This window comes from Phacochoerus africanus, chromosome 2 (assembly GCF_016906955.1).
Source record: "Phacochoerus africanus isolate WHEZ1 chromosome 2, ROS_Pafr_v1, whole genome shotgun sequence".
In the NCBI taxonomy this organism is placed as follows: domain Eukaryota; kingdom Metazoa; phylum Chordata; class Mammalia; order Artiodactyla; family Suidae; genus Phacochoerus; species Phacochoerus africanus.
The window spans coordinates 276,280,957-276,308,324 of NC_062545.1; the positions used below are offsets into that span (position 1 = coordinate 276,280,957).

Consider the following 27,368-nt stretch of genomic DNA (forward strand, 5'->3'; position numbering starts at 1 on the left):
TGTGCCTCTGGTGGCCGTCCCCGCGGCCCTTCCTCATCGGGCCAGCGGGCGGGCGACCCGGCGTCTCGGCCGCAGACGCCCACAGGAACCTCCCTCACGGCGCCCGACCTGTTAACCCGCCGGAAAGCCTCCCCTGGCGGGGCGTGCCGGGTACACAGGAGGTCTTTACCTGGTTTCTTCAGGCACCAGGACGAAAGACGGCCGAAAATATCAAAGAAGTCGTGAAGGTGCTGCTTCCCCGACTGCGGGATCATGGGAAGCATGGTGATCAACACCAAGACGCCGGTGGTGAGGACGACGACGTCGGTGTCCACCTGCGGGAGGGAGCCGGGCAGGAAGAAACGCCCGAGAGCGCGGCGCTCGGACCCGCACGCGGCAGGCTCGGGGGCCAAGAGCTCACAGGTTAGAGGCCCACCCTACAGGTTCTGGGGCCACAACACGGAAACGGACTCGACCAAAGCCCACCGAGGACCAGCCCGACAGTGCCGAGTCCGCGGGGACCGCCCCGGATGCGCCAGACTCATCTGGGGCAGGGGCTTGGCCGAGGCCCGGGGCCTCCCGACCCGAGACAGAGGGTGTCTGACTTACCACACCTGGGGAAGCACACGATGCTGCTTTCTAACACACAAAGGAACACTGCTGTTTTCCTACATTCGACCAAACCCTGAAATACTTTTTTAAAGTCAATTTAAAAAAACTCCTCTTGGCTTAATCTCTAGAATATATAAACAACTTATACAACCCAACAGCAAAAAAGCCAATCAATCAATGGAAAAATGGGCAAAGACCTGAATAGACATTTCTCCAAAGAAGATATACAGATGGCCAACAAACAGATGAAAAAATGCTCAACATCGCTGGTTATAAGAGAAATGCAAATCAAAACTACCATGAGATACCACCTCACACCAGTCAGAATGGCCATCATTAATAAATCCACAAATAACAAGTGCTGGAGGGGCTGTGGAGAAAAGGGAACCCTCCTACACTGTTGGTGGGAATGTAAACTGGTACAGCCACTATGGAGAACAGTTTGGAGATACCTTAGAAATCTATACACAGAACTTCCATATGACCCAGCAATCCCACTCTTGGGCATCTATCCGGACAAAACTCTACTTAAAAGAGACACGTGCACCCGCATGTTCATTGCAGCACTATTCACAATAGCCAAGACATGGAAACAACCCAAATGTCCATCGACAGAGGATTGGATTCGGAAGATGTATATATACACAATGGAATACTACTCAGCCATAAAAAAGAATGACATAATGCCATTTGCAGCAACATGGATGGAGCTAGAGAACCTCATACTGAGTGAAATGAGCCAGAAAGACAAAGACAAATACCATATGATATCACTTACAACTGGAATCTAATATCCAGCACAAATGAACATCTCCTCAGAAAAGAAAATCATGGACTTGGAGAAGAGACTTGTGGCTGCCTGATGGGAGGGGGAGGGAGTGGGAGGGATCGGGAGCTTGGGTTTATCAGACACAACTTAGAATAGATTTACAAGGAGATCCTGCTGAATAGCATTGAGAACTTTGTCTAGATACTCATGTTGCAACAGAAGAAAGGCTGGGGGGAAAATGTAATTGTAATGTATACATGTAAGGATAACCTGACCCCCTTACTGTACAGTGGGGAAAAAAAAATAATACATAATTAAAAAAAAAAAAAAAAAAAACTCCTCTACACTGACAATTCCCCATTTTTAAAGGACTACAACAGAAGTACACCTTAGCAAGCAACCAGTAAAGCCCTAACAAGTCTACTTGATGGTGCACCTTCACAACTCTCTCTCCATCCGTCTGTCAAGGGCAGGCCCGTAGCACGTGGAAGTTCCCGGGCCAGGGATCGAACCCGAGCCACGGCAGTGACAACGCTGAGTCCTTAATTGCTAGGCCACCAGGGAACTCCCTACAGCAATATTTAGAGATCAGCAAATCAAGGAAGATAGATGACCCTGACCACACCTATGTTTGAATATCAAATCATATAAATTTAGACATATTAAAGACATTTGATTAGCAATGCATAATCAATCACCTGAGACTAGCTACTGCAGCTCACCTGACCTACAACGAAATCATGACTGCTGCCAAGTAATTGAAATTCAGATTTATGAAACAAGATGTTAATCAAAAGACTGCCATGCAGCTAAGACAGTGATCATGTCTACTGAAAAAGGAACCTACAAGTCTGGAAATTAAGTTTTAAATATGTTTAGTTTTTACCTTTGTTATGGTAGGTACCCAGCAGGAAGAAAATAAAGCATTGGTAGGAGAATCAAGAATATATAATGAATACCAGTAAAAAGGACTAACCTTAATTTTGGTTAACATAACACTCTAACTGAAGATTTGGGTAACAGTTCATAAGTAATCTCCAGGGTTTATCCTTTGGAAAAGATAAGAATCTTGCCATCTGCACTACGTAGCCTGCCTCAAAATTGGATTATATTCTCACTAATCCATTCACTTAAAAAAAACTAAGTTGTTAAAACTGGCCCTGATGTGTCTGTTTTCTGCTGGTGGGGTTTTGGTTTTCTTTTTACAGCTGCGCCTGTGGCGTGTGGAAGCTGCACAGCACACACACTGGATCTGAGCCGCGTCTGCAACCTACGCCGCGCTCTGCGGCAACGAGGGATCCTTAACCCACTGAGCGAGGCCAGGGATCAAACCCTCAACCTCATAGATACTAGATGCGTTCTTAACCTGCTGAGCCACAATGGAAACACCCCTTTTTGCCATTCTTCTATCAGCCAGGAGAAAATTTAGAAATGGGGGTTCCTCCCAAAGGCAAACCAGTAGGCTTTCAATGGAGGAAAGGCTGGACAAGGATGAAATCAAGGAGCGGTTGGGCCCATATGACTGAAATATTACAGTATTTGCTTGGACCAAACACTTCAACAGTCACTGATGCAATGAGAGCTAAAGTGCCAACTTCAGACTTCGATACATTCGAGAAAAAACCAAATACCTAGAAGTTTTTACTTTTTATTTTTTTATTATTTGTATTTTGTCTTTTTTAGGGCTGCACCCGCAGCATATAGAAGTTCCCAGGCTAAGGGCTGAATCAGAGCTAAAGCTGCCGGCCTACACCACAACCACAGCAACGCGGCATCCGAGCCACGTCTGTGACCTACACCACAGCTCACGGCAATGCCGGATCCTCAATCCACTGATCGAGGCCAGGGATCGAACCCGCATCCTCATGGATACTCGTCGGGTTCATTAACTGCTGTGCCACGATGGGAACACCCCATACGCATAGCAGTTTTTCAACTCTCAAAGTAAAAATCTAGCTTGATTACTTTAAGGTGCTCAAAATTTCAGAAACTTTATTGGCAAAGCTACCTCGTTCAAATCCTTACGAACATCGTACCTTGAGACACTTTAGTAAAGAAGGCAAAAGAGGTGCTTGGGAGAGCTTATGCTTCCACGACGGCTGCAGTCTCACGACGTGCCCCAGCAACGACAGGGTGGGTAATCGCGAGGCGGCCTTGCCCATGTATTCGTTCATTTTGTCCAAGAGGTGCTGAAAAGGCACGGGAACGAGAAAAACGATCTCAGGCCGAGGAGACATCAAGGGAACGGAGTGAAACCAGTCGCATGACGTTCAAGGCCCACACAAGGAAGAGCACCCGTGAGGCCCTCCAGCCTCAGGCCTGCCCTCTGATGTAAAGGAACAGCCACCCTCAGCAGGTGAGAACCCGGCGGTGTCACTGCTGTGGTGTGCACCGCAGGTGTGGCACAGGTTCGCCCCCTGGCCTCGATCAGTGGGTCAAGGATCCCGCCTTGCCGTGAGCTGTGGTGTAGGTCGCAGCCGCAGCTCGGATCTGGCGTGGCTGTGGCTGTGGTGTAGGCTGGCAGCTGTAGCTCTAATTCGACCCCTAGCTCAGGAACTTCCATATGCTGCAGGTGCTGCCCTAAAAGGGGGGGAAAAGAAAAGGAAGTTCCCGGGCTAGGGGTCAGATTGGACCTGCATCTGCCCGCCACAGCCACAGCCACTCCAGATCCGAGCCACATCTGCAACCTACACCGCAGCTTGCAGCAGTGCCAGATCCTTAACCCACTGAGCGAGGCCAGGGAGCAAACCTGCATCCTCATGGATCCTAGTTGAGTTCGTTACTGCTGATTCACAAGAGGAACTCCAGATTTTATTTATTTCTTTAGAGCCACACCCACAGCACATGGAAATTCCCAGGCTGGGGTCAAATCGAAGCTGCAGCTGCCGGCCACAGCCATAGCAACACAGGATCCAAGCCACATCTGTGACCTACACCACAGCTCACGGCAATGCCGGATCCCCAACCCACAGAGCAAGAAAAGGGATCAAGCCCGAGTCCTCATGGATACTAGTCAGGTTGGTTACCACTGAGCAATGATGGGAACTCCAGAATTTTTTTAAACTGGAGTTCCCACTGTGATGTAGTGGGTTAAGGATCCAACACAGCCGCAGATGGGGCTTGGATTCAATCCCTGGCCTGGGAACTTCCATATGGCCAAAAAGGAAAGAAAAAAGTTCTTTTATTTTTTAAAAAACATGTTAGCAAAAAAAAAAAAAAAAAATTCCCGTCATGGCGCAATGGAAACAAATCTGACTAGGAACCATGAGGTCATGGGTTCCATCCCTGGCCTTGCTCAGTGGGTTGGGAATCCGGCGTTGCCGTGAGCTGTGGTGTAGGTCACAGACATGGTTCAGATCTGGTGTTGCTGTGGTTATGGCATAGGCCAGCAGCTGTAGCTCCAATTAGACCCCTAGCCTAGGAACCTCCAAATGCTGCGGGCACGGCCCTAAAAAGACAAAAAAAAAAAATGTTAGGAAACACAACAGTTGCATTTGGTCCAGTGTCTGCAACTCTGGAAAAGGGTCCCCGAAATACAGGTCTAAAGCAGGGAGGAGACTCCTTTGGGGGCCTCTCTCTGAAATACAAATAGGCCACTCTTTACAATAACCACTGTTATTAGAAGCCTGTGAAAAGCTGTTGAAGTTTCGGGGGTATCCTTCTGGAAACAGCTATTTATTGCCACAGCGGCCCAACCTGCACAGATTGGCCCCAGATCTAAATCAGGTAGTAGCAGGAATTAAAATTCAACCCAGAGTAGAAAAACACAAGAGCTACTGTCAAAAGCAGGCAAGGCCTTCAACCCCAGGAGAGCAAATGACTAGCACACACAAACTCAAGACTTAACCAAAATCTGCGATTGCAACACTTTGTCAACTATTTACCATCAACGAAAATAAAAGTAAAAACAAAACATAAAGGCGGCTTCCAAGTGCCTGGGGCTGGGAAAGAGGACCAGGCAGGCCCCCGCGGACTGTCCGTCTTGCGCACTGGAGGTCTAACGCCTATCAGAGCACGGGTTTAAAGACGGATGCCCGAGTTCCCGCTGTGGTTCAGCAGGTAACAAACCCGACTAGTATCCATGAGGCTGCAGGTTCGATCCCTGACCTTGCTCACTGGGTTGAGGATCTGGCGTTGCCGTGAGCTGTGGGGTAGGTCAAAGATGCAGCTGGGATCCTGCATCGCTGTGGCTGTGGTGTAGGCTGGCAGCTGCAGCTCTGATTCGACCCCTAACCTGGGAACCTCCATGGGCCTCGGGTGCAGCCCTTAAAAAGACACACACACACACACACACACAAAAAGATAGATACCTTATGGATCAAAGCATCACCGTACATTTAGAGTTTAGGATGACAAGGTTTCTTTAAACAACAAGATCTCTGAAAGCCTCTGAAATATGTTTTAGTTTGAAAACGTTTCAGGACACAGGTCCTGACAACGATTTTCACGAGTAGCTGTAATCGGGAGCAGTATCACCAAGGGCACACAGAAGGCGAGGGAGTGAGGTCTGGACAGACCGGGCGTGGGTCTGCAGAGCGTTGCTCACCCCGCTCTCAGAAGGTGTCCTAACTCTCCACCCTCACACCCCGGCAGTTACCTTATCATGTGGCTCTTGCAAGGCAGTCAGTATGTGCAACACGGGCTGTGAGCTGGTTTCCAGGTAATAATCCACCAAGGTGTTTACAAGCATCGGACCACGGTCTAAACAAAGAAAAGGGCAGCTGACAATAGCCCTAAACCTACCTCAAACCTACCTCAAAGCGTCGCCTGTCACAAAATCCAGAACACGTTTCTTTGTATGTTACCTGAGGTGACATGAGGCACTTTATTTCTGCCTCCTTCAATGAATTTAGGTTTAACAGTAGGGTAATGCTCAGTTTACCCACCTGAAAGCAGATTCTATGAAAGTGTGTAAAGTAAAAGCGAACGCCTTCCTCAGCCCCTGCCTCCCCACCCTCTCCAAACTCCGCTGGCTCTGGACGTGTCCGTCCACAACGCCGCAGCTGCTCTCAGGACACCCAGCCCCGTGGCCATATATCCGTGGGGGGTGTGGGGAGGGGGTGTTTTCCACCCAACAAGGTGTTGGATTCACCTCACACGGTGGTACCCGGGACCACCCTCGGTCTCTTCCCCCAGCTCCTCCCCCTCCACCATGTGGCTCCAGAAAACCCACTGAACCATCCCCACTGAAGGGCACTTGGGGCATCCCAATTTTTCACTCTAGTCCCTTCAAGGCTATAATGAAACAGAGACTCGTCTAAGTGGGCCAAATGGCAAGTGGTTTTCGGCGGGTGACAGACGCTCCAAAAGGGCTGGACACCAAGGCATGTTCTCCTGCTAAGGGTGCCCAGGTCTGTGACCAACATTTGATTTCGGCCGACCTAGTAAGCAAAAAAATGGTACTGTTTAAATTTATACTTCTCCGATTAAAAAGAGCTTAGGCATTTTTCATATCAAAGCCCACACATACGATGTGCAAGTGAACTGGTGTATCTGGGGTCTGCTGTAACGGCCCTGGGTGGGGATGCCGGGAAGAGAAGATACAACAGGAAGGCAGAACCTTGAAGCTGGGTGTGTGGGGCTCACTATGTGACTCTTATTTCAATATCTGTGTGCTTATTTGAATATTTCCGTGATCAAAAGCTTAAAACACATACAGCATGAATCCGCCAGTGTATGCTTTTTCCTGGTGGTGTTCAGGACTCTCTTTAGAAGATGAAACACACAATGCTATCAACAGGATTCTAGTCACTTCTACGTCAATCTTGCCTGATCAGCAGATAAGCTAACCAGGGCGTGACTCCGCTTACCAGAACTGAGGTTCTCTTTAAAGACAGCTGTTACATCGTCACGCACACTCAGCACGGGGGAGTCCAGCATGGAGAGCAGCTCCCCCATATTTGCTTGCTGGGCCATTATCTCACACGAATGTGCCGTGCTGGGTCCAGGACGTGCTTTAAAGACTCGGAAGGCTCTTCATTGGCGCCACCACCGGACTGAAAAAAAGGAAAGGCGAAGCGGTAACAAAATGGCCCCGTTTTTCTCCGCAAAAAACTGCCTGCCACACAAACCAAGCATGTATTCAAAGCAGTGGAACGTCTGTCCAGAACCTTGCTGATACGATGAAAGAAGCTGGGGCGTGTAAGTGATTCTATCTTTGACAAACGTATGAAGAGGAGTTTTAGGAACTGCAACAGCGAGAAACCTTAAAAAAAAAAAACCAATACCAGTCACAGCAACTTAACAACAGAACTCATATCTAAGTTTTATTCCTACTTCTGATTCTACCTTAGGTTTGGTTAAGACTAGGTTTTATGCTTCAGATCACTGATCTAAAGAGCAGATGAACTCTTTTCAGAAAAAGAACTGAAGGCGCTATTTTTTCCTCGACAGCCCCATCAGTGTCTGGAAGTTCATGTGACTTCTTAGGTCACGAGTGTCTAAGTTCAGAACCTCATTTGAGCCAGAGGTCACTCCTCTCTTTTTGCTGTGTGCCCCTCATCCCAGACATCCGCCACACACTCACATGCTGCTGCTTACAGGGAAGTAGGCATGATCGGGGGAGGGCATCGGGGTAAACGCTGCACCCGTGAAAAACTCAGTTCTTTGCGACAGTGGTGCTGCCTTCTCTTTAGAGACAGCAAAGCAGCTCTTTCTCCAAGTGCCACTAGACACATTCATCACAATTCATCCTCCTGCCCCACTCATGGTCTCCAAAGCCATATTTTCTTTTTTCTTTCTTTTGCTTTTTAGGGCCACACCCACGACACACGGAGGTTCCCAGACTAGGGGCTGACTGAGAGCTGCAGCTGCCCACCTACGCCAGAGCCACAGCAATGCAGGATCCGAGCCGCGTCTGCGACCCACACCACAGCTCATGGCTTCGCCGGATCCTCAACCCACTGAGCGAGGCCAGGGATCGAACCCGAATCCTCCTAGATACTAGTCAGATTAGCTTCCGCTGCACCAAAACGGGAACTCCTCCAAAGCTCTATCTTTGCAAACAAGTACAGCATTGCACACCTTTCACAAACATCATCGAACACACTCTTGATACGACTATATGATTGGTTCTTCTGTCCCTCTGTTACAGAGAGAGGAGGAGATCAAGTCATTTGCTTAGGGTCACAAAGCCTGCAAGAGGCAAAACCTGGGGAGAATTGAAATTTGAGCGCAAATCTGCTAAATTCAAAGCCCTAAGCCCTTAAACGTGACATTGAACTAACTTGTGGTTTGAGCCTCACGGCTGTGAGGTAACCAGATCTTACCCTTATTTTACAAATGAGAATGGGAATATTCAGAAAGGATAAATAATTGCTGAGGTCACAGGGTAAAGCAGAATTTAGATGGCTCAGGTTCCAGGCCAACGATTAGAGATGTCACTTGCAACCACAATAAAATATATCATCTTCTATTCGCTTACCTTCCAGTAAGCTACAGCGGCGGTCCTCTAGCTTCAGTGTGCATCAAACCACCTGATGTGCTAATATCCTGGGCCCATTCCAGAACTGAATTTTGGACTTAGGAATCTGCACTCTAGGAAGAACCCAGGTAATTCTTATATGGGTGATAAATAAGCCCCATTTAAGCAACACTACGTATGCTAAAGAGTTAAGCCCGTCCTACAAGGCTGCCAAATTAAAGGAGCAAGACCCCTGAAACTGGTATTTACTTCCTATCACCTATGCCTTGTTTAATTACAACCTGGTGATAGTTACTGGTTTTGCTCTTGCTGAATCAGAAATTCATTAGCCAGAAAAATCAATTAAAATGTATAAATGGGGAGCTATTGCTAGGGTGCAGCGGGCTAAGGACCTGGCATTACCACAGCTGTGGTGCAGGTTGCAGCTGTGGCTCAGATTCAATCCCCAGCCCAGGAACTTCCATATGCCATGGGGCTGCCATAAAAAAGAAAAGAAAAGAAAAGAAAATGTATAAATGCATTTTGATAGCAAATCATGATGGAGAAAGCATAAATTTTATATTTATATAAATATACATCTTCCAGGTTAAGTCATAAAGGAAGTCAATGTCAGAGGGCTCAAAAATGTGAGACCACAACTGGTGAGATGTGACTGTAAGAGTTCCAAGCTGAAAATAGAAACACATTTCACCTTATTGTGGGCGGATTAAATTAAATGTATAAGTGAAGATAACACCAACCTGTCGGGGTTTGCTGTTCATCGAAAAGGTTAAACGAAATAACACACGTCACACAGTCAGCACAGTGCCTGGCACACTCACTCACTCACTGAACAGTCCTCGCACATCATCCGAAAGAATACTAGTCAAAATCTTTGGGCCACCACTGTCAAGATGACTGTAAAAAGCCCCACAGTCATGTCTCCTTCAGGTAAATGACAAATGAGTCTCAGACTCAAACGTATTTTGTGCGTAAATCTGCTACTTACCTCGCCTCAGGCCAGGGAGACTCTGAGGCCGTCTTTTGTGTACTGAGAAGACAGTACTGCAAGAGCTACTCCTCCAAGTGCAGGCAGCCCGGAGCTCAGAGCCCCAGGAGCTCCGCGCCGAACAAAGATGGCGCCCATCCAGTCAACTTGGCGCGGGCAGGGCTGACCGGCGTGGGCTGCCCTGCCTGTTTTTCAGATTGCACGTGTGATCTGGGTATGAAAGTCTGATTTGGGGACCCTACTCTTTCCAAATGCTTTATAGAAAACAAATATAAGATTTTATCCTAAAATACATGAGTACATTTTTGGCAACAAGGTTTTGTCCCTTTTCTCTGCAGTTCTAAAATTTTATCTTTTAGCCCAATTTTTTTTTAACCCCCAGAAGAAATATAAATCATGGGCTTTGTGTGGGACTCTTCATTTAAGTGCCTCAAGTTCAAGGATTTTTGACATTCTAAAAAGCCCGCACACAAGTTACATCGTAAGCTTTTGGAGTCAGTTCCATGATTGGACTATTCTCCTTTTTAAACTTATTCAAATATTTCTTGAGGGCTGAGGGCAGGATGCTAAGTAGGAAAGACAGGCTTAGCAAGCGCGATGAAGCAGCACACATCCATGAGCAGGAAATGGACATGGTTCAGTGGGAACCCCAGGGAGGGAAGGGACCCGCCCAGTCTGGCCACGGTGGCAGCGGGCGAGTTACACACAGGGCGAACACACTTTACAGCCTGGAGACGATAAGGGAAAAGGCACTTAAAGGTTAGCACCACAGGCATGGAAAGCATCCACTTACTGCCGTGGAAGTCACTCTTCCATTTTAAAAGTAACCAAGTACAGAACAGGAGATGGGAGAAGCCGTTTCTGTACCCTACACGCCAAAGCATCATTCTGTATCTTTGGGGGGGCACAGGCCACGGCACAGTGCTAGCGATGACGTTATTTATATTAGGGAGGCATGACATTCAATGCCCACTCCCCAACCCAAAACCTGTCACTCTGCCAGTCTTCTGCATCTCAGGAAAAGGCACCATCGTTAGTTTAAAGCAAACATCTTTGTGAGACACAGCAGGAATTGGCAATATTGTAAACTACCCATACTTTAATACAAATAAACAAAGAAAGAAAGCAAACATCTAGGCAACATCCTTGACTCTCCCCCCACTCTTACCTTCACATCTAATCCACTGGCAAGCCCACTGACTTACCCACTTAGCTGCCACCCCAGTCCAAACCCCTGGAGACAAGGGAGCAGCAGCCTCTCTCACTACTCTCCCCCATAATTTATTTGCCACCAAACCACCACAAAAGTCTCTCCCCTTTTAAAATCATTCAATGGATGGAGTTCCCGTTGTGCCTCAGCAGTCAGTGAACCCGACTAGCATCCATGAGGACAAGGGTTTGATCTCTGGCCTCGCTCAGTGGGTTAAGGATCTGGAGCTGCCATGAGCTGTGGTGTAGGTCTGTGGTGTAAGCTTGGATCCATGTTGCTGTGGCTGTGGTGTAGGCTGGCGGCTACAGCTCCGACTGGACGCCTAGACTGGGAACCTCCCTATGCTGAGGGTATGGCCCTAAAATGACAATCAATCACTCAATCGATCAATATAAAATCATCCAATGGAGTGCCCATTGTGGTGCAGCGGAGACGAACTCAACTAGTATCCAGGAGGATGCGGGTTCGATCCCTGGCCTCGCTCAGTGGGTTAAGAATCCGGCGTTGCCGTGAGCTGTGGTGTACATTGCAGACGCAGCTCGGATCCCGAGTTGCTGTGGCTGTGGTGTAGGTCGAAGACGCAGCTTGGATCTTGCAATGCTGTGGCCCTGGTGTAGGCCGGCGGCTACAGCTCCGAATGAGACCCCTAGCCTGGGAACCTCCATATGCCGAGGGTGCGGCCCTAAAAAGAAAAAATATTGCCGCGGGAGCGGCCCAAGAAATAGCAACAACAACAACAACAACAACAAAAAATATATATATATAATAAAAAATAAATAAAAATAAAATTTAAAACTTTAACAATCTGGTAATACAATTACAATACTGAAAAATGTTTAATAAGATCTAAGATTTATGACATGATATTCAACTTGGGCCTCAATGAGGGGGCATGGCTATTTGACACTGGGTTCAAGTTCACATGCAGTGATCTTCTGGAAAAGGACATGGTGAAGTACACATAAAACACGTGAAAACGCAAAGTCAAACAGGGGCGGCTCCCTCTACTGACGAGAGAACACTTTCACCTTCTTTCGCACAAGCTACAATCTGTATGAAGTCGCTGCTGGCGAACAGACACTCGTCTTTAAGGCAAAAATGCCCACCTGTTTCACACCTCCTGCAGGGCAAAGGTGAGGCAGACAGAGACAGAACGCAGCAAGTGGCAAGCAATGAGGTAGTCAGCGACCCCACGAGCCATTCGTGTGTAAAGATGGCAGACCTGCCTTGCCCGCGTCTTTCCTGTAGACACAGAGTGTGGCTGCACTGCACGCTCCTGGCCAGCAAACTCAAAATCATAGCTCAGGGATCAGTCAGGTCACTCAGACTACATTCATACGCCTCAATACTCAGGAAGGATCCATTCTAGGACTTTGAGACGCCTCCAATTCCTAGAAACCACAGTAACATACAACCCATCCCAACAAACGAATTGAGACAATTTTTTTTTTGTCTTTTTGCCTTTTCTTGAGCCGCTCCTGCACCATATGGAGGTTCCCAGGCTAGGGGTCGAATCAGAGCTGTAGCCACCGGCCTACGCCAGATCCGAGACATGTCTAGGACCTACACCACAGCTCACGGCAATGCCAGATCCTCAACCCACTGAGCAAGGCCAGGGATCGAGCCCGCAACCTCATGGTTCCTCGTCGGATTCGTTAACCACTGCGCCACGACGGGAACTCCCGAATTAAGACAATTAATAAATAAGGCCCATGTTAAGAAGTAAAGGCTAATTCACCAGCTCTGGGGCCCTCAGCCCAGGACATACATTAGAATCACCTGGAGAGTCTACAAAATCCTGAAGCCCAGGCCTCAGTCACTAACAGAGCAGGTTAGGGGTGGGGTCCAGACAATACTCTTGGTTTGTTTTATAGACTCCTGCAGGCTGGGAACCTCTGTGCTACTTAAACGACTTGCTCAAATGTAGAGGCTTCAATTTTATCTGGTGGTTAAAACCAACATTTGCTGCTGGACAGAACTGACTGGAGTCACGGGTCCACCAAGTACTAGCGACACGACCTTAGGAAAATTTACACAGCATTTCAGAGCTCAGTTCCTCGTGGAAGAATGGAGATGCACCAGCAGAGTGGCTATGAAGAAAAAAGTAAATAACCACGGAATGCCCATAACACCGTGCCCGGCACTGAAAAAAGCGGTTAACATGTTATGACCATTTGACTAAGGACTTCGTGCCACAGAAGGTCCAGTTCCTGGCAAAGAGCTAAACCCGCCACTGTTAAATCCTAAATGCAAAGAAACCTCTATGCATCAGTACAACCACCGACAAGATAAACACTTCTCTTCTACCGTCCCCCAACCCCTGGACCGAGTTTACACCTCACCTGTTCTGGGGACAACTGGTACTGGAGTTTCCAGTGCTGTCAACCTGGTGTCTTTCATGGTCACTGAGGGGAAAAAACACATATGTAAACAATCGGCTCACAATGGGGACAAATCCCAGAGGCAGTCAGAGGGAGTTCAGGGGTCAGTGGGCCCCACCTCCTTCCTACTCGAGCCCTGACAGGCGGCCATCTGGTTCCCACTGGAAGGAACACTTGTCCTCAGTGGGAGCACGTGCTCCACCCCATCTACATTTCTAAACAGCTGGTGGCTGGAAAATTCTTTATATTGTGCTGAGCTTGTAAACTCTGCCTTTTGTTAACTGTCTTTATTAGAGCGATAAACGAATGGGCAGCAGGTGCCCGGGCAGGACGGGCTATAGAATGAGAGCTCCGACTTGAAATCCAAGCTCTGCCACTTGCTAGCTGTGTACCTTTCGGCTACTTACCTGACGTCTCGAACGTCTAACCCTAAGCGACCTCATTAGCAGCGTGAGAAGAACAGCGGCGTCTCCCTCTCACGTGCGGGGACCACAGGAGACGAACATCCTTCAGGCCCAAGAGTGAGAGCCGAGCCGGTGCAAAGCACCGGGTGGGCCAGCACCGCCTCAGACCCGCCGGACGCCCTCCCTCCCTAGGACCCCGCCCCACCAGCCTGTCTCTCAGCGGAGCCGCACGCGTCCCCACCTTGGCACCAGCTACTTGCGGTCCCTGTGCTCCAGAGACACTGCCTCCGCCCCCGCCTGGGCGCAGTCTTCACCCTTAAATCTCAGCTTAAACCTTCACCTCCCTCCGCTCCCGCCCCAGGGCAGGTCGGGCCCCGTGCTATACCCCTAGCAGCCTGTATTTCTTTGCGTCATTCATTACACCCGATTAAATCAGTGTAATTAGTCACTGGACATGTCCCCTCGCTAGAATAGAAGTTCCAGCCAGGGCAAGACCGGAGCTTCTCCAGTACCATATCTCCTGCAGCTGCCACGGTGCCTGGGGCTTGTCGACTGAAGGACTGGAGTTAAAATACTTCTTAAATAAATGCACAAAGTTGAATTCTGCCTTCAAAACAGCACAACCTTAATCTAATCTTCCTACATGACAAGCATAAAATATCTGAGAACAGCCATCATTTCTCCAGTTTCTTCCCCCCTTTACCCTACTTTCTAAATTGTCTCATATTAAGTATCCATGTTAAATATGAGTCTACATAAATACATTCCAGTTTGCCTTTAAAATGCAGGCCCTTCAAACTACATTTAGGCACAGTCTGATGACTAGACGGGAAGCTCCCTGGGAACAGGGACCACCTGCCTGGCCCTCCAGTGGGCATCCAAGGCCTATGTCAGCATCTGGCACACAAGGGGCAAATACACCCAGTTCAGGTCAACAACGATTTCATCACCTTCTTTGGTGGCCATTCCATGGCTGAATATAGATGTGAAAGCTGAGCCTCATACACTACATACACCTAATTACACTGGAAACAAGCCCTTCAATATACAATCCGGGTCAAAGGTGAATAGCATACTGAGCAACTCTAACAATTAAAACCGCTTGCTCCAGGTGACAGCGTAATTACACTTCCCTGTGGAACACATTCTAACACCAGTGGTCTTCAGTGGCATGTGCAAGGCCAACCAGGGAGTTCCCGTCGTGGCTCAGCGGTGAGAACCCAACTACAATCCATGAGGACACGGGTTCGAGCGAGCCGAGCCCTGGCCTCACTAAGTGGGTTAAGGATCCAGCGTTGCCGTGAGCTATGGTGTAGGTCACAGAAGCAGCTCGGATCCAGGGTTGCTGTGGCTGTGGTGTAGGCCAGCAGTTCTGCTTCAAGCCCTAGCCTGGGAACTTCCATATGCTGCAGGTACGGCCCTAAAAAGAAAACAAAAAAAGAAAGGCCAACCAAACCGTTCAGACAAGGAGTGCTTGCCCAGCCACAGGCACTCAACCAAAAGAGCTGGAACGAGAACTCTGGAGCCTCTAATCTTCAGAATCTTAAAATCAGCTGTTAGGCCAGTGAATCATACAGACTCCCTCTTGCAATTAATTCCAGTTGGGTCTTTTACCTGAAAAAAGCATATCTATGGCAAGAATAAAATTAGGATGTATACAAGATGAGATCTTGTAGTCTGCCCAGCCAGGATCACTGGCCTGGATAAAAGCACGAGCATAGGAAATCAGAATGATTTTTGTCCAACGCTCAGCATTAAGACTTCTTAACTTCTTTATCACTATGCTAAAAAATGCTAACGGTAATAAATTGGCAACTATTTAATGTTGGCAAGACAAACGCTACCGGCCATTATTTATATTTCTAAGTGTTTACTTATTCATGTATATTTAAACGCTCCCCTATGGAGGTACTACTAGGTAAAACCATGTGACCTGGGAACGTCCGGATCAGACGTGAGGAACGGACAAGACCCTCCTCGAACAGGCCCCCTAGGGGGTGGATGGAAACACCCGTGCATAACAGAGTCTGTGTTCTTAGCTGCAAAAGCCAAATTAAAGAAGAAACCTGCCCCTCGGATCTATGTTCTTCCCCTCTGATGTCTGACCCGGGCTGTATGCTCACCTAAAAGCAGCTTTGCAATTGCACTCCCTCCCAGAGGAGGGAGGCTCTCTGAACAAGGAGAAAGGGTGGGTCTGAGGAAGGAGATGAGAGCTCTGGGCTTTCGTATTTTGAGATTGAACACAAGCAGCGCAGGTCAACTTGCTTTCACAGTCCCCTTCCTTTCACTCTTCAGGTGTTTACAGATGCCCTACAGGCGTGGAGTTACACACAAACTCCAGCTTAACAGCCATGTGCAGAGGTCATTAGCAGGACCTGTGCACATTTTTTTCACGTATCTGCCCTACGCAAGATGCACACAAACTGTGAGAGGGCTGAGAGGTATGTATACCAACATGAGATACATTTGGCAGGTACCTAAAATGCCTGTAGAAAATGTTTTATCTGAAAACATCAGATGAATAATCAGACTTGGAAAATCAGTGTTGTGTGTGGCCTTCTATTCCCTAGGATTCCTCAGAATCACAAATCACATAAAATACATAACTGCAAATCACACAAAATGATTCTGTACAGCTTATCCAGGATGTAAAAACACAACCACAGGTTTAAATGAAGGCAGATGTCTCTTCACTGTAACCTGTTTCCTATACTGAGGTTTTTATCTGAAAAAGTTCAAAGACAATTCAGACACAGGTTCAGACACAGATGGACTATTTCATTATCAAGCATACACAGAACAGAAACCTTACACAATTATGTTAATACAGATAATAATAACACGTCAATAACACGCTATCACACAATTAGGTTTGGCTCTAGCTCAGTAATGCTCAGGTGATTTCTTAGAGTCGTATTCTGTCAAGTGAATACAGCTGCCTTCAGCACGAATGCATCCAAAAAAGGTAAGCTACAAGCTCCAATTCGCTCTTCCTCCCGATGCACAGGGAGAGAAAGAAGCAGGAAATACTCAGTGCGTGAAAGTAAAACAGCTGATGGCAAAACCTGCCAAAGTGTGTAGTCATGTGTGATTTAAATGGTCTCAGCAGTTATGGTCCCTCTCAAGGTCACATAAACAGGGGCAGGAGAGCTCCAGATTCTCCATTCAGAATTTCTGCCATCAGGGACCCTGAAGGGCAACGTGCTGAGGCCGATTTCTGAGGCGACTCCTCTGGTGACCTGCCTGCAGGGACAGAGCTTGATTTTGGTAAGGTGTTCAAGGCGTTCCTCTTCTGTAAAGAATGTTGGTCAGAGTTCCCCTGTGGTGCAGTGGGTAGAGGATCAGGCCTTGTCATGGCAGCAGCTTTTAGGTTGCTGCTGTGGGTACGACCCCTGGCCCAGGAACTCCCCGCAAGCCGCAGGCACGGCCAAAAAAAAAAAAAAGAAAAAAAGTTTGTTATCTTTCAACTTTTATCAGCAAGAACAAAATTATTTACCAGGAAAATAAACCAAATAGCATGTATGTTTCAAAAACCGAGCTTCCCTTAGAAGAAATCTGAGCAAACTCAGATTTCTTTAAGTTTTAAATGCAGAGGACTACAATAGAAACATCCTAGGGAATAAAAGGTTTGATAGTCTAGGTCTGAAACATGTGGTTCTCGAATGTGGCCCTCACACCAGCAACATCAGCATCACCTGGGGAGTTGTTAGAAATGCAAATTCTTGGATCTGGAGCTTTGGTCCAAGACCTCTGAATCAGAAACCCTGGGAGGGGTGTCTTCTAGGCAATTGTGATGCCCATTAAAAGCTGAGAAAACCAATAGTCTAGAATGAAGAAGGATGAAGGCAAGAAACACTAAAAATACATATATATATATAATATATACTTCAAGGTTCAAAAGAAAAAAATAGAGAGTGCAAAAACCTGGGAAAAAGCCCAAAGGATTCCTGCCAGGTGCTAAACGCACACAGTGACTGAATTCCAAGCCTGACAAGCATTTAGCAAGTTACACATCCGAGTTCGCTGCTAGGATGTTTTTTTAAATGTGGAACCTAAGGTTGATTTCCTAGGGAAATGTAAAGGCCCTTTCAATATAAAAGTTTAACAAAATGATTTACAGGACAAATAGTACATAGTCCATCTTTAAAAGACAGAGGTCTTTTCTATCTACAGGTTTATTTTTTGTTGTTTTTTAAAGCCCAAATCCTTCCTTCTTTTTTTTTTTTTTCAAATGGCCACACCCACAGCATAGGAAGGTTCCCAGGCCAAGGACTGAATCCGAGCCACACAGCTGCAAACTATACTGCAGCTGCAGCAAATGCAATGTGGGATCTTTTAACTCACTGCACTGGGCTGGGGATCAAACCTGCAGCTCCGCAGTGACCAGAGTCACTGCAGTCAGTCTTCATCCACTGTGCCACAGAGAGAATGCCTCAAGCCCCTTTTTTTCTTTTTTCTTTTCCTTTTTAGGGCCGTGCCTGCACCATGTGCAAGTTCTTGGACCAGGGGTTGAATCGGAGCTTCAGCTCACAACCACAGCCACACAGCATCCTCGACCTGGATCCTTAACCCACTAAGCAAGGCCCAGGATCAAACCACATTTGCATGGACACTATGTCAGTTAACCCACTGAGCCACAACAAGAACCCCCTCAAGTCCATTTTTTAAGTGCAGTCATCTATCTGGAATGACCAGCTGGGCTTCAGGCTGGGTCTGTAAGGTTCCTGAAGCTATGCCTAAAATTTCGTATCTGTATGAATTTTGTTGGTGGTGATGGGACAGGAAAGGATATTTGGTTGACAGCTTTCCACAAATTCTCACAGAACTGAGCACCCCCTCACACCCCCCCCCCCCAAAAAAAAAACCTTAAAAACCACTGACCTATGAGTTAGTTCAGGAGATCAGCAGCTCAGGCAATTTATCACAGTGAAAGATTAAATGTTTGGGCTCTGGAGTCAACCAACAAGGTTCAAATCCCAGCCCCGCCACTGAATAAGTGGCCTGATAGGAAGCTTCCGTTTCCTCATCTCCCTATCCTGTCCCTTAAGTCTGTGGAGAGAGCTCCCAGGATCATGGATGGAAGATACTAAACGGGGGTGTTGGGCACTGTGCCAATAAATATTAACTTTATTATGAAAATACTATTACTAAACAAAATGTATTGCTGGGTACAAAAGGCTTCCAGGCATAATTTATACTGGAAACATTGATGACAGTTATTTTGTAGCTTAACGCGGATACACTTCATGTTTGTTACTATGCTCCTGCTCTGCGATCTACCCACAGGCCGCAGAGCTCCTAAGGAATGCAGGCACTAAGGTCTGCTCTTCCTTACTGCTCCCCACTGTGCCCACCACCACCAACAGAAGGATAAAACTGCCCCTTGTTACCCAAAGACTTCATGGCCTCTGCTGCCATTGTCTTCACTTTAGAAAGTGACCTGGGAATTCTAGGCCAGTAACCGCCAGGCCTGGATTTGTATCCAAGCTAGGTTTTTAAGGCACTTTACTCAATAGATGACAATCTGAATTCATTCAACCTCAAAAAGTGTTCTGTTACCTTTTGTTACTTCCCGGTATAGAACAAAAGTTAGTGCTGCACAAGAGAAGGGGCAAGGAGAAATGAGCAAGGTCCTGGGATTATATTTGTTTTATACATGCATATTTTTTATTTCTCGCCTTCCCCAAAATAGACACTAAACATTAAATATCTAATTTTTAGGAACCACAAGCTAAAAAAAAAAAGAAAGAAAGAAAGAAAGAAAAAAATCAGAAAAAGAATAATCTAAAATTGCTAATGGTAATTTTAGACTAACTTAAATGATCTAAAACCTCTTTCAGACTAATGGAAAAAATTAGCATTTCATGCAAACTAAATTATATTAAACACGGAGGGGAAAAACTCAGTGTTTGAGTAGATGCTAATCACAAATACGTGTATTTTTAAAGCAAAAAGCTAGAGTTTTAATGCTATTGAGTATCCTTTCCCTTCACGCTTGCAACTATTTAAATGACAAGACTAATACAAATAACACTCCTCTTTCAAAGAGATTTAAAATATGAGGAAATAACAGAGAATACCTTTGAAAAATGTGATATAAAAGAAAGCATTAAAAGTCACCACTCAATGGGTCAAGGTTAAAAGTCACCTGTTTGCTTAGTTTTTACAAGCCATTAATATTTTGATTCAAGCAACTTAGAATGTTTAACTGAAGCCCCAGAAGGACTTGAAATCCCAGAAATTTAGACTTCGAGATACTCATTTACAATCCAACTCTCTTATTTCACAAATGAAGAAGCTGAAGCTCAGAGAACTTAAGTGACTTGTGAGAAATCGAAAGCGATGCGACTTTTCAACAAGCTCGAAGTGTTGATGTAGTGCTGTATTTGGCTCATCTGCATCCAAGAATACCCGATTAATTGCAGGAAAAGTTCATTTTAGTCCACTGGGGCCCTAGGACCCACAAGAGAACAGACCTGTACCCTAACAAAGTCGGAAAGAAGACAGATCTGTAAGATCAAGTCAGCTGTAATTCAGAGCCCAAAACTCACCCACCACTACATACACCAGAGGTGAGATGCTATTTTAAGAAAAGCCTCTGCCATAAATTATAAATTAAAAGAAAAACAGCCAAATTGATACCTTAGCCACTGGTCCTCTACCTCTGATGCACATCAAAATCACCTATGACTTCTTCTAAAAGGAATATCCAGAGCGTCCTCAAAGACCGAATGAATATCTAAGTCTACCTACTATGAGGCCGGACATCTGAGCAAGAAGGTTCTGCTGGACACAGAGGTGTCTCCTTTCCGGCAATTTCATTATTCTGGAAACATCACGCAGACAGTATGTATTTGATTTGTCCTAGTAAGACTGTCCAGTTTCACCTCACAAGAAAACAGGCGAGCACAGAAAGCATCATATGACACCCCCCAGAGCAGCAGTACGGACGTCTTTGCTGTCAACCCAGCGAGGAAAGAGTACAACTGAGTCACGGGATTTGTGACATTCCAATTTAAGGAAAACAGGAACGCCTGTAGCCACCTAGGACTCTGTCTAACTAGGAATTTAGGAACCTACCAAAGTCTTTGTGACACCAGGAAAAGCATGAGGCAAGGAAGGCTTACATCATCTGCCTCGCCACACACGTGATGTAAGAGTGTTTGGGATAAGATATTAACTTTGGTAAAAGGATATTTTCCACTTACATCTTCTATAAATACCCCTTAAGTTTATACCAGGTGGTTAGAGGAAGATGCTGCAGCTCCCCAGGGCAATAGCAAAGAATGTTTCAGTGTTTCTGAGGAGCCTCATTTGCCTGATGCATGACTGTTAAAGGTGCATTTCCCTGCACAACCCTAAATCAGTTTCCACATTTGCATACTCCAGGTTTACTCCAGAAGGTTCAACTTAAGAATCACAGGTGGTTGTTCAGTAAATCAGGGGCTCCCACAAGGGTCGGGTTCATAATGCTTCTTGAAATTTACAGCTCCACTTTGCCAGGAGGTTTGAATTCAGGCGACTCCAAGTTGATCCCAAAATTATAAATCAGTATCTCAGAAGAGTATTATTCTATTTTAGTACTTTTACAGCTTACTCTATGTAAAGGGAAGTGCTATTTCTATGCTTTCTATTAAAAATCCAGCAAGGATTTTTAGCAAGGCTCCCTTCTGCAGTAAATGCATCAGTTTTATGAAAACAGCAAACACTTTCCAGCCTAATTTAGACTAACATGTTTACAGGCACAATACTGCCATCCCAAACAAAAGCTCTGGTATATAACCAAGTGCACCTCTCTCCAAAATCAGGCACACGCGCGCACACAAACGGTCACTTATGCACAAACCTAGGCCAACTGATTAATTCTAACCACCTAATTAGAATGACAGACTAGCTTGGATCAAATAACAGATTAATTAGTCATGTGAGTACAAATAAAGATAGGAGCATAGTCTTGGAATCAGCTGGACCCCAGTTCGAGTCCTGGGTCAGATCATCTTAAGGGGAGGAACCTTGGACAAGGCACCCTAATATCTCTGGGCCTCAGTTTCTCCATCTGAGTAATGGAGTGGCTGCCTCTCCTCTTTGTCTTGGGGGCCAAAGGAGACGATGACTGCAAAGCACCTCCACCAGGGCTGCTCCATAAACAAGCTGTGGTTAGCAGGCAGGAGCCCCCCACCCCTACCTCCGAATCCAAAACACATGAAGCAAAAAACTCTTTATCGGGAAACACAAAGAAACAGCTTTAATTCTAAAGGTCTCTCGGACTGCGGGCTCCTCACCCTCCAGTTCCTCAAATGAATGAATGAGCGTCTAGGAGTGGCTCTGCACAGAGCTGTCTCCTAAGAATCACCTCTGCTGACTCGAAGGTAACTGTCTTTCGTCGTCAATTACACACCCACAAGCACACCTGGAGCGAGGCACTCCGGTCGTGCACCTTTCCGCGGAGACACTGAATCCCGGCGGGTCCGTGATGCCCACAGGCAGCCTCCATTCATTCCCCGCCCCCCTACCCTTGACCGCTCTCCTCCAGCCCTGGGACCAGCCCCACCACCCGGCCTCTCCCCTCCGGCGAGGGCCTCCCCCCGCTCTCCGCACCCCGCGGGAACCTGTCACCCCATCAAGCGAGGGGCTGGCGAAGGGGCCCACCTCACCCCTGCCGTCGGCACCGCGGCCTGGGGGGGGGTGCAGCCGTCCCTCCGCCGCCGAGGAGGGGCGAGGCGCCAGCCGGGGCCGCCTCTCCTCCCTAGAGACCCTCCAGCCCCGCCGGGCCCGGCCAGAGACTGCGAGTAACAAGAGGGAGGGGAACGCTCTCCGAAACCCCCTTCCCGGAGTCCCTTCCTCGGCAAGTGGGCCCCTTGCCCCAGCCCCACAGGGCCTCCCGGACTAGGGTCATGGTGCCAGGAATGCCCCGAGAAGCCCCCGTGAAAAGGAGGGGGGGACACCCCCATACTCACCCACCGTCTCCTCCCCCTCAGCTGTTTACCTCACAGTTCCTCCAGCCTACAGGGCGCCGCCATCTTGGACGTACAGCACCTCCCCCCGTCGTGAAATGCCCACAGCCGGCGGCAGCCTCCGCCACGAAAAAGAGTCCCCAGCGAGACGTCGCCTGCCCCTCGAACCCGACGACAGATGACCGCGGCCTGCAGCCCCTTGGGACGGGAGAGGACGTTCTTTCTCATTCCTGACGGTGCTAACCGATCGAGAAAGAACCTAGAAGAGTTTGTGAGGCAGGGGGGCGGGGACGGGCGGAAGGATTCCGAAAGGGGGCCGCTGAGAGATCTTGTGACTCCGAAGGAGGCAAAAAGAAGGGCCGGCGCGGCGGGAGGAGCCACGCGAGAGAGCGAGGGGCGGGGCGGGTCACGTGGCCGGGCCCGGCGGGAGGGGCCGTGCAAGAGGCGTAAACAAGTTCTCCCGGCTGGGTGTGGTTGTGTGTCTCCTGCTTTTCCGATGCTGTGTCTCCGCTCCCGGCCCAGGGTCTCCCCGTTCCCGGCCGCAGAGCTGCGATCTTGTTTCCCAAGGAGCCAGTGGGTACCTCTGTGGAGGAAGGGTCTGCTTTAGATCTTTAAAGGAGTTCATCACTAGGAAAGGAGCAAAGCTGCACCAGGGCAACCTCTGTCCTTCGCAGAGTATTTGCTAAAGCCCATCTCTGGGGCTGCGAAGAACCACGGTGGCTGCTAACCTCAGATTGCTAACATTTCCGACGTTATGTGGAAAACCACCCTAAGCAGGGCAGGCATCTTTCGAAGCAGAACCCCTCCATTCGGTGCCTCCTCTGCTTCTTCCTAGCTGTGTAAATCTGCGCAAGTCTTGAGGTCCCTTGAGCCTCAGTTTCTTCCTCTATGAAATGGGCATAGTAACATGAGTGACGGGAGGATTCCGGTAGGAAAAGTATGGAGAGTGTTTAGCACGGTGACCCAGGCCAAGTAAAGGTGATGGTTGGTATCTGAGGCAGGTGATGGTGAGCGCTAGGCACCAAAGCGAAGCAAAGCGGTGCGAGAGAGGCCGCAGAGAATGAGGTGACATCCCACTGTGGGGTCTCAAAAGGCTTTTTGAAAGAGTGGGCCTCCTGCTGGGTTTTAAAAGAAAGGTAGGTTTCATGAAATAGAATCGGGAGAGGCTTCTGGGGAGAAAAGGGTATTCCAGGCCAAGAACCAAAGAAGCAAGCGGCTGGAGGCAATAAATGCTGGGTGAGTTATGGGAATAACAGGTTTGTCATGGGAACCAATTGAGTCACAATGCAAGGCCCCATATGGTTTAAGGGGCCTGCTCTCTGAGTGGTCAGCATGCTGGGTGCTGTCAAGGGGGCTGTCAGAATTCCGAGAGGCCTGGCGAGATCTGGGGTGAGGCTGCTGTTGGCCGGTATGGTGCCTTTCTGAGAAGTAGCAAAAGGCATGCCCTCTGGGCCCATAGCGCACGGGAGCAGAGACCCAGCTGTATTTTGACCCCTTCCCAAGCCTCCTGGGAGCCCTTGAGCGGTGCACAACTTTTCTAACTCTCCTGGCTAATGGGGAAGGTGGGCATTGAGCTGGGAGTTCCACCAGCCTAAGAGGTCATGGTTCAGCAGACTAGTCTGAAGGCAGGTTTCTGCCCTTCTGCTAATCGGGGGAGCCTTAGTTTCCTCACCTGCAACATAGGGGTAATAGTCACGCCTACCTGGAGTTCCTGTCATAGCTCAGCGGAAACAAACCCGACTAGTTTCCATGAGGACGCGGGTTCGATCCCTGGCCTCGCTGCATGGGTTAAGGATCCGGCGTTTCAGCAGGCTGCAGCACAGATGGCAGATGCGACTCAGATTCCACGTTGCTGTGGCTGTGGTGTAGACTGGCAGCTGTAGCTCCGATTCGACCCCTAGCCTGGGAACTTCCATGTGTCACAGGTGCAGCCCTAAAAATAAAAATAATAATAGTAATAATCACAGCTACCTAACCGGGACTTGGGGTGGATTCAGTGAGACAGTTAAGCTGTTACTAGCATAGCATCTATTTCAATACATGTTAGTTTCATTACTTTGTCAGCGGCAGTGGCAGGTGGCATCTGGTCACTGGCTGGAATTATGCAGCAAATGCTGACTTCATCTGTGTAACCACCCAGCAGAGTCGGCTTGGGGCACAGAGATGGAAGGGATGGGGGAGGAGAGGGGGTCCGGCTTCTTCCCGTCCTACTCCCAGCCCCAGACCATTGCCCAGGATCAGGCTCCTGCCTTTGCATTAACATCTCAGCACATTCTGGGACCACCAGTGATTGGGAGCCTTAGGTCAAGGGATGGAGCCAAGGGATGGGCGTTGCTCCAGAGCTCCGCCTCAGGAGCCACCCCCCCCCACTTCCCCTTCCCCCAATTTTCCTTGGCTCCCCGTGACCTCATCCTGCTGGAATGCTCTCCTCCTTGGAAGGGAGCAGTGCTCCAGGGGGCCATCAGCCCGCTGTTACTGTTTATACAGTGTCTGGAAGAAGAAGGGTAACTGTTCTTTTCATATGGACCACCAGGGGCTGTGAGAACATGCTGGGAAGCAGGGGCAGAGGCTGCCCTGCCACCGTCTCTGGCCACTGCCCAGGGGCTGCCTGGATATTTTTTGCTTTTCTGTTTTTATCTTTGTTTTTGTTTGTGGCTGCACTCATGGCATGCAGAAGTTCCTGGGCCGGGGTCGAACCCATGCCACAGCAGCGATACCACCAGATCCTTAACCACTAGGCCGTCAGGGAACTCCTCTGGTTGATTTTTGTCGTTGGCTAAATAAATGTTAATCAGACCACTACCTTCCGTGTACGACCCTGGAGCTGCCCCCGTGGCCAGGCTTTCTCCCACCAGCATGTCACCCTGGCTGAGGGTGACAGGTAACAGAAGGGCTGAACCCTCAGAGGCAGGTTTCCCCCTCCCCTTCCTGAGGAGGACCAGAGCACGACCCTCAAGCCAGAGACACCTGGACCAGGCCCAGCCAACCATGATCCCGGGCATCTGGCCAAAGAGATTGGCACAGTTGGACATGTGACTCAAGTTGGGCCAATCAGGGTGCTTCCTTGAGTCTTTGCACATGGATGCTGAAGATTTTGTCTTTCCTCTGGGGTCGCTAACTTGGGATGAGGAATCTGTGACCCTCCCCCCTCCCCTCCATCAAGCTCTGTGGGAGTCCAGCCAAAAGATGGGAAAAGACAGAGAGAAACAGAGACAGAGATGGAAAGAGGAATGTAGGATGTTTTCTGCTCAAATTCTGGAGTTCCCGAGGTCAGCCTCACCCTGGGCCAGGAGACAAAAACTGTTTTGGCCAATGCTAGTTTCAGCTGGGTTTTGGTCCCTCACAAACAAAAGGCCTTACAGATGCCTTGAGACTTGAAGTCCTTTGGAAGGACACCGCTAGTCAAAAATATATCCCTTTTGGAGTTCCCATCATGGCTCAGCAATAACAAACCCAACTAGTATCCATGAGAATGCAGGTTCGATCCCTGGCCTCGCTCAGTGAGTTAAGGATCCAGTGTTGCCGTGAGCTGTGGTGTAGGTAGCAGATGCAGCTCAGATCCAGCATTGCTGTGGCTGTGGTGTAGGCTGGCAGCTGCAGTTCCTATTTGACCCCTAACCTGGGAACTTCCATATGCCATGGGTGCAGCCCTAAAAAGACCAAAAAAAGTCCCTTTCAGTGTCATAAGTTCATCCATTTGAGTGGTACTTTTGCATTTGGCTTTTTGTGTGGCAGCCCCCTGCCTTCAGAGGTCACATCTCTTGCAGGATGGAGTCCGGGCTCCCAACACAATCCCCCAAGGATCTCCATCAGCGCGGCCTCTCCGGTCTTGTCATTGTCCCCTTCCTGTCTAGCACTTTGCCTGGATGGACATATATATGTCTATAAATATATGCATGTATTTGGCGGGGAGCTGCATTTGCAGCATGCGGAGGTTCCTGGGCCAGGAATTGAACCTGTGTCACAGCAGTGACCCAAGCCATAGCAGCGATGCTGTCCTTAACTGCTAGGCCACCAGGGAACTCCTATGTGCATGTATTTTTAACTTAGGTAAATGGACTGTGTCAGAGCTGGCAATCTGCTTTTTTTTTTTTTTTTTTGTCTTTTTGCTATTTCTTGGGCCCCTCCCGCGGCATATGGAGGTTCCCAGGCTAGGGGTCTAATCGGAGCTGTAGCCACCAGCCTATGCCAGAGCCACAGCAACTCGGAATCCGAGCCGCGTCTGCAACCTACACCACAGCTCACGGCAACGCCGGATCGTTAACCCACTGAGCAAGGGCAGGGATCGAACCCGCAACCTCATGGTTCCTAGTCGGATTCGCTAACCACTGCGCCATGACGGGAACTCCGCAATCTGCTTCTTACCTCTTCCCCTACTCGGCTTTATATTTTGAAGCTCCGTGCACTTGGCTTTGTGTACATCCAGCTTGTGGGTTAAACTGCGGACAGTTACTCAGTCATATCAGAGGCTACCCTGACCTACGCCTCCCCCTACACCCCCGCCCCCACCCAGACTCTCCCAGGGAACAACACCCATTGTGCCACCGGAAACAACCCTGCAGTAAACCCCACTGTCCTTGATCCTTTATGAGTCCAGCTGAGAATTCCTTTGGGATACACAATTAGGAGTAAAACTGCTGGGTCACAG

General features: G+C 48.3%; 1 protein-coding gene across 1 annotated transcript in view; it reads right to left on the reverse strand.

The window, feature by feature from the left end:
* Positions 1 to 22,965, reverse strand: part of TSC1 (TSC complex subunit 1) — a 53,471-nt gene extending 30,506 nt beyond the window's left edge. Inside the window, 6 exon segments of the mRNA XM_047768795.1 lie at positions 170 to 314; positions 3,397 to 3,549; positions 5,958 to 6,061; positions 7,171 to 7,356; positions 13,324 to 13,386; positions 22,753 to 22,965. Of these exon segments, the coding sequence (XP_047624751.1) occupies positions 170 to 314; positions 3,397 to 3,549; positions 5,958 to 6,061; positions 7,171 to 7,276 (508 nt within the window). The 5' untranslated portion in view covers positions 7,277 to 7,356; positions 13,324 to 13,386; positions 22,753 to 22,965.
* Positions 22,966 to 27,368: the final 4,403 nt, after the last annotated feature.